Source organism: Plectropomus leopardus, chromosome 7 (assembly GCF_026936395.1).
Source record: "Plectropomus leopardus strain MGB_pleo_1.0 chromosome 7, ASM2693639v1, whole genome shotgun sequence".
Taxonomy (NCBI): domain Eukaryota; kingdom Metazoa; phylum Chordata; class Actinopteri; order Perciformes; family Serranidae; genus Plectropomus; species Plectropomus leopardus.
The window spans coordinates 29,518,002-29,525,591 of NC_142182.1; the positions used below are offsets into that span (position 1 = coordinate 29,518,002).

Genomic DNA, 7,590 nt, shown 5'->3' on the forward strand with positions numbered 1-7,590 from the left:
AAATGATAAGATCGAAGGATACAAGCAGCTGAAATGAGTTTCCCTTCCATGGTATCTGTGCTTCCCCTCTGGGACAGGGCTAGGAGCTCCGAAGTACGTGAGAAAAGTTTATGGATGCCTCTCTTAGGAGGCATTTTAGGCACAAACAGCAAACCATAGATATGGATGGATGGATTACTTAATGGACCTCTCAGGTGGATCTTCCCTTAGGTGACATAGGCAGCCCTCTGGGGTGCCACTCTGATGCAAAATTTTATAAAGACACACACATAAAAGGGAAATAAATAAGATAAAAGGAAAGGTCTGTCCAGGGCGCAGTAAAAAAAATGTCAAAATTTGCAAATTTCCACGTACAATATATTCTAATTGTTTGCAATTTATTAGTATTGTAGTATTGTTTGATAGCTAAGTAGTTTTTTTGTGTTGATCACCTCTGTTCTTGTTGATAATAGTTACAATAAATATAAAAGACAATGATTATTTTGGGAGGCATTTCCTAGGTTGCTAAATGTGCTGGGTATTGCAATGAGCACAGGCCCGGGGGCCAAAAGTATCAGGAGCCCCTTTTGCCTACATCTGCAAAATGGCACTCAAATTAACGTGTACTGACTAGGAAGAGACTCAAAATGACCACAGAGAGACACAAAAAGACCACAGAGAAATGCCAGGCAACTGAAAATTGATGCAAAACAACTATAAAAATGCGAAAAAACAAACAAACACAAAGAGACACAAAATGACTACAAGAGGAAATAAACAACAAAAAAAGACAAAAAGAGACATAATACCACAAACAAAAAAAACCCCATTACGACTATAAAGAGACACACGCTAATTATAAAAACAGGTAAAACAACCACAGATGGACACATAATGACTACAAAGAGAAAACAAAAAAGGGGAAAAACTACCACAAAGTCAGTGTGTTTTGCTCCTACATAAGGGAGGTGGTTGGGCCTATTGTGTATCTGTGCCCAGGGCTCCAGTGTTTTGTAGTCTGCCCATGGGTGTAGACCCCATTTTATACCTAAAAATACTCAGCAGGGCAGGAGTTTTTGCAAACGTCCCTGGATCAAAAGAAAAAAAACCAAAAACCCGAAATTCTATGAAAACAATCATTACTAATGTTTGAGAAAGCCTTCATGAATACATTGTCACATTGACTGGTGTACCTGTCAAATGTGTATGCAGACAATAAATAAAATGAATGGAGCTCTCAGGTTACAACACTCCACCAGGCGCACTATCACCGTAGCCTGGCCATCTGCTTATTGCAGGCATTTTGCTGTAATGGCTCTTCAGTCTCAGGAGCCGCGACCTCTGAGATGGCGAGGAGAGGGGAGCAATCAAAGCACATTCAGTTCTGCTACAGTCATTTGGCCACTCTCAAAAAGCTATCACAGGGTGCAGCTGTAAACATTTTGCTCCTCAACACTACTGAGACATGCAGTCAAAGAGGAGAGCAGCTATCAGTCTCTTTCACGGAAGAAACCCATGTGAATGTACTCTGCAAACTGAATACGGTGGAGGGGGGAAAAAATACACAGAATAGTCCTTAGAGCTGAATTTGGTCCAAAAAAACCTCATCATTCAAAAGGAGGAAGAGCACACTGAACATTACGCTCCAGAATTCCCTGAGCCTCTGCTGCTGATGTGCGACACCCATGCAATTTATGTGTTTATGAGGGAGCCAATAGCTGTTTGTGTTCCCTTTTAAAAGGCACACAAAGAAGCAAAAAGAGCAGTCCTTTTGAGTATTTTCCATAATGAATGAGCTTTTGGAATAAGCCTGTATCTGCTATTTCTGTGACAACTATTTATAATCAGCTGGTGTGTAAACTGAGCCCTTTATCCACACTGTCAGCTGGCTGTATCTCCTTGACACACACACACAGAGAATATTTGGATTATAGTCACAGCAATAACAGCAAAACATACAAGACTTCCTGCTTCCTGTCTCTGTGCAAAAGCTATATTATGATATTAGATAAGATCGCCCCCTTGTGGACCTTTGTTTGGTCTATCCTGTGCATTAAATGCGCACACAGAAAAATCGGTATATCCAAATTTACATAAAAATACTGAGTCTGCTCAACCACATGGTAAGTGTTTGACAGGAAGTCTTAGTGGATTTCTGTTGTTACACCTGCTCATAAGTCTTTCTACCAAGGCTCTTTCAGCTGCTGTTACAAGAGGCCAACCACTACCACTAGTTTTGGGCCTCTCCAAAAGTAAATGCTTTTTGATGTGAGATTTACACAGAATTAGTGTCTATATCATAGGACAAAATCATATTTAAGTGGGCTAAACTTCTTTTTGGGCTTCTACTTCCAACATCTGCAAAAAAAATAAAAAATAAAAACAAAATACTGTCTTGGAATACTGAGTGTAGCTGTTTGTAGCATATTTCCCCAAAACATCTCTCTTTTGTTTAAAATTATTATTAAAATTGTTGTGATTAAATTCTTATTATCAAATTATTTTGATAAATAATCAATAATTAATTTATTATTATTATTATTATTATTATTATTATTATTATTATTATTATTATTGAAAAAGTAGTTCACTCTGTATAGGTACCTAACTAAAGATATCCATGTGAATAATGCTTTTAAGTAATGATAAATACAAGAAAAACTGTAATAAATAAATAAATAAATAAATGAATAAATGAATAAACAAACAAACAGAAAGATAAAGGGAACACTGAGTTGGCTTGTTTAATTTAGAGGTTTGGGGCTAAATAACAAGTTTTATTTATTATTTCAATAAAGAGACTGGGTGTCCCTCCCTCACACGCCTATTTTTGTACCATGACATGAAATGTGAGAAGCAAACACGCTCACACACCAGGAATAAGAACCGGTGCAGAAAGACTTTAAAAAGACAGATCTTACAGTCATTCAGTAGACTGAAAACAATGCTTTAGTTCAGTTTAGTCCAGTTAGGTTGTGAAACTTTAACAAATCCAAAGTGGCTGACTAATGATGTCAATCAGCCGGCAGAGTTTTATTTAGGGCTGTGGCTGCTCAAATGCTCACCAGCAGCTGTTGTGAGTGTGTGTGAGCGCATGCGTGTCTGGACTTTCCCATTCTTCTGATCGTACCACTTTGTCTGGTAAGCCAACAATTCTATTTATTGCTTGGTATAGATCGAGCACCTTAAGCTCTTAAACAAAACAAGACGATGATACTATTGCTGAGGAGTAAGAATAGATTTAGAGGTAAAAGGCTATAAATAGAAATAAGCTTTGAGTGCCTGCTACAGAGTGTCTGTTTTATCTTGTGGGCCTGCAGAATCATTTGTGTAAATGCTCAAAAAGCCTCTCTACAACATTAAAGAATAGCATTGCTCAGTAGTATATACTGTAAAAAATAAACATGATGAAAGAAGTATTTTTGCTTGTTTATTGACTTCCATATCCAATTCATTTTAAAATAATTTGAAGTAAATGCTATTATTTACTGAAGAAAGAGGAGGATATGGAAGGATATACCCCAAGTGTAAAGCTTTATAATATTTCAGTTCTGCTTTGTTATATATTCTATATATTATACAGCTAATAAAACCGGTTTATTTCAGGGAATCCTCGTCACCATGACTCTCCAGTGGACATTTGTGGCTTTCTTCCTCTATACAGAGATAGCAGTCAATCTCATCTTGTGTATACCCTTCATATCAGCACGGAGGTACTGCAAATTTAACATACACACACAAAATGATCAAAAGTTCATTCAGCAACTCGTATTCAGTTTCCTGTGCAGTGGCTTGAACCAATAAAATAAGTTCTGTGCACGACTTTCAAATGTAAATAAGCAAAATGAAAGCGACACTTCACACATGTCACCAGCAGAGAGCATGCATGTCCTTTCTGGGGAGATCTCCTGTATATTATGTTACAGTCACTGTGCTCTTTTTACCCACTTTGCAGATGGCGTTCAGTTTTCAGCTGGAGAATATGGAACTGGTTATCTCCATACTGGAACAAATGCTTCTTTACAATGATCATGGTTCTTATAGTTCTTTTCCTCGGTGAGCAAACTGAGTGACAGACTGTGATTAACACTGACTGACTGACTGCATGTAGTCAGTCTCCCCCGGTCAGCATCAGACATGCTTCTGTCCCCTGTCCACCTTCAGATGCTGTCCGTGAGGTGCAGAAGTACTCGGGTCCTGAGCCCATGCACGACGCCAAGGTGAACCCGAATTTGTACGACAACGTCCACATGAAGCTGTTCAGAGCCCAGAGGAACCTCTACATATCAGGCTTCTCTCTCTTCCTCTGGCTGTTAGTGTCACTTCTTACCACATTTATTTCAAAGTATAACAGCATGTGTTTGGGACATCAGTCAAAGACGAACACTACCATTCCACACTACTGTCCACATCAAGGCCTAGGCCATGGAGTCAACACTGGGGGGTACCAGATCTGTCAGGGTAACTCCCAACCCCCAGAAGAAATTTCAAAATTTGAAAAGTCATTTCCTGCTACTTTATATACAGTGGTGGACAAAGTACACAACTCTATTTCTTGAGTAAAAGATACTTCAGGTCAAATATTACTCTAGTACAGGTGAAAGTTGCCAAGTCAAAAATTATAATACTGGAGTACTTGCTTAAAAAAATAGTAAGTACTTAAAAAAAAATCTCAATGCATTGTTGTACATTGCCACAATACATTTACAGAACCTAATGACTTGAAAACAACCCACTGAATGTACTGACTTGCCGTGAATGAAAAGCTTATATACAGTATATATTAATGGAAACATGGAAACACAAATTGTCAAAAGGACCACCATTGTCCTTTTCACTTTTTGAAGGGGAAAAATTTATACCTCATGCATTCATTGGATCGCAATTATCTTAAGCCATGATTAAGTTTGTGCATGACAAACAGAGCAAATATTTAAAATGATACGAATCATTCTCCATCTCAAAAACTGCAACCATGGACTTGAGGTATAGCCATGGGTGATCTGGCTGGGAATCTTGTAGCCATTACTAACACCGCATAACCAAATGCAACCGCCTGCTGATCACTTCTCAAAACCTGTACTTAAGTTACAGTACTGAAGTAAATGTACTTTGTTACTGTCCAAAACTGTTTATATTATTGACCATAACCAAGTACAGCGACACAGTAAGTCATGCACATATGCCATTAAAGGAAGCTGTACTGTCTACATAGATTATTCATACAGCTCAAGATAAATCATTGACACTAAACTCAGACTTCTTGTGGGCTGTTTGACAAATGTAACATTAAAAAAGACATTAATGTTGGCTGGATATAGGCTACCTGTGAGCTGTGTTCTGATGTTGTATGGCAACATCACTTGGACAAACTACATTTTTAGCATGTTTAAATATGTATTATAATTACTGGCTCAGTCTACTACACTTTTTTTAACGTCCTGTTTTCTTTTGGGGTTTTTTTGTTGCTGTTCTCATTTTTTCCTGTCCTCCCTCACAGTATAATGCGTCGGGTTGTGACCTTGCTAAATGAGGTTGCTGTAACCATGGAGAACAGTGCAGGTCTTCAGGCACAGATGGACAGTGCTGTCAAAGCAGCCAAGCAGCACCAAGAGGACAACCTGATGCTCAAACAAGTGAGACTGAATCAGTCTGGTGACTGGAGTCAAAACTAACTTTTGTCTTAAAGTCTTAACGCTTTTCCTTTTCTTTTTTTCCCCAACATGTACTATCTTACTGCAGTTTATAGTCAACTTTCAAAACATTTGTGACTCATCTCCAACTTTGAAAGCATGTAGGCATCAACACACTATATATTCTACAGAGAGTACTGTCTCTGTGTTTTGTACTTTGCATGTGCTCTATTGTCTGCTGTTGGACTTTAAGGCGAATCCTTTGTGCACAGGCTCTCCTGGACGAGGAAAAATCCATGTCAGCAAAAAACCAGCAACTGAAGCTGGAGGCTGAGAAACTGGCAGATCAAGTGAAGGCTGCTGAGGATGGTGAGTAATCATCACCTCCTTCATGCAGGATGATCTGCAGTTATACCAAAGGAACATTCTTATACTAAGTTAATTTTAAGGGGCACTGATGATGTATAAAGCATTTTACATATGTAGTTTTGTTTGCATGTGAAGCTGTGCGCAAGTCTCATGCTGAGGTGGAGGCCATGAGGAGGCAGGCCAAAGGTCTGGCACAAGAATACGACAGACTATTGACAGAACATCATCAACTACAGGTAAAGCAGACACGTTCACAAACAGAGATGTACTGTTTCTGTGCATGCAAATCACAAATACAGACTGTGTATTATACTGGAAATTGTGTTTTTAATCCACAGAATCTCCAGAGTCCTGCAGACAAAAAGAATCAGTAACTGCATGAACACAGAAACTTTTGTTTCCAGGTTTCTCCTCTGCAAATGGATACCTTTTCTTCTCATTACACAAGAACTGAGTGCTGCATGCAGTGAGCCACCAGAGGCAATGTTTGAATTATCTTTTACAACTTTCATTTTTCTTTGAAGTTTGAACCGAGGCACTTTTTTTATTTGACGGGATCAAACAAGAGGTAGACAACAGTGTATCGGATAAACAACAGCATGCCAAGTTTTGAAATGCTGTAAACCTCTTCTCACCAAAGTCTTTATCACCAATGCAATACTTGTGTTTTTGCCTGTTACCTGTAAGAATTAAAAGGGTATAAATGAATGTAAATTTTGTCCCAGGAGGCTCACACTTTTTGCTAATGCTAACATTTAATAGTGATTAATACCTGACAACATCCCAGAAATGAATTATGCTGAATGTAATGTCACTGCAGATATTATGCAACACTTTACTCAAAGATTTCCACCACAATAGAGTCCTCCTCCATAATGAGTAATGCATACACACTATACCTTGAAGGCTTGAACATCCTTTCTGCATTGGACAGCTGTAAACACATGGTTCCATTCATAATGTAACTGAGGGTCCATGTCAGCCCCAAGCAGTTAATAGGAGGGCTGAGAGGTGAACTGACTGTCCCCCTACTGCCAACATTAGGTGAAATTGAAACTAACAAGAAGCTGCTCGGTCCAGAGTGAATGTCTGTCAAAAATCTAAAAACTGGCTTAACTGCAGTATAGTAGTTGACTTAACCACAGCTTTTTTGGCTGGATTTGAGTGTGCAACAAGAGATTATATTTTGTAATTGGAACGTGCAGTTGGCACTTTTGCTATACATGCAGTCACGTGGTGGTCAGTGGTGTGTCCAGACTAGTCAAGGTTCGCCCAAGTGGGACACTGATTTATGTCGCTGCTGCAGGTACACAAGCCGGCATAGGTTTAATTTACCATTTAGTCTCCACTTCCCATGCCCACTTTAAATACTGACATTTCAACGACTTACAGCCCTGTTTATAGTTTAGTTTAAAAGATAAATAGTCTTACCAATTACAGCGTAACCAAGTGACACCACACAAATGTAAAATAAAGCTCTGCAGCTCTGCTACAGATTACTGCCTCTCAGGTTTAAGACTGAATTGCACCTTTAAACGAAAATTCAGTCAGCATCCACATAGGGGTATGCTCACATGTGAGAAAGTTTTCTTAACAAATTCAATTTAGA

At 38.7% G+C, this 7,590-nt stretch overlaps 1 protein-coding gene across 1 annotated transcript; it reads left to right on the top strand.

Moving 5' to 3' along the window:
• Positions 1 to 2,836: 2,836 nt before the first annotated feature.
• LOC121950620 (B-cell receptor-associated protein 29) lies at positions 2,837 to 6,695 on the top strand. The gene is made up of 8 exons (XM_042496674.2): positions 2,837 to 3,120; positions 3,586 to 3,692; positions 3,935 to 4,035; positions 4,144 to 4,291; positions 5,480 to 5,615; positions 5,885 to 5,981; positions 6,117 to 6,217; positions 6,320 to 6,695. The coding sequence occupies exons 2-8, from the start codon at positions 3,601 to 3,603 to the stop codon at positions 6,353 to 6,355; spliced, it is 711 nt and encodes a 236-aa protein (XP_042352608.2). The 5' UTR covers positions 2,837 to 3,120; positions 3,586 to 3,600; the 3' UTR covers positions 6,356 to 6,695.
• Positions 6,696 to 7,590: the final 895 nt, after the last annotated feature.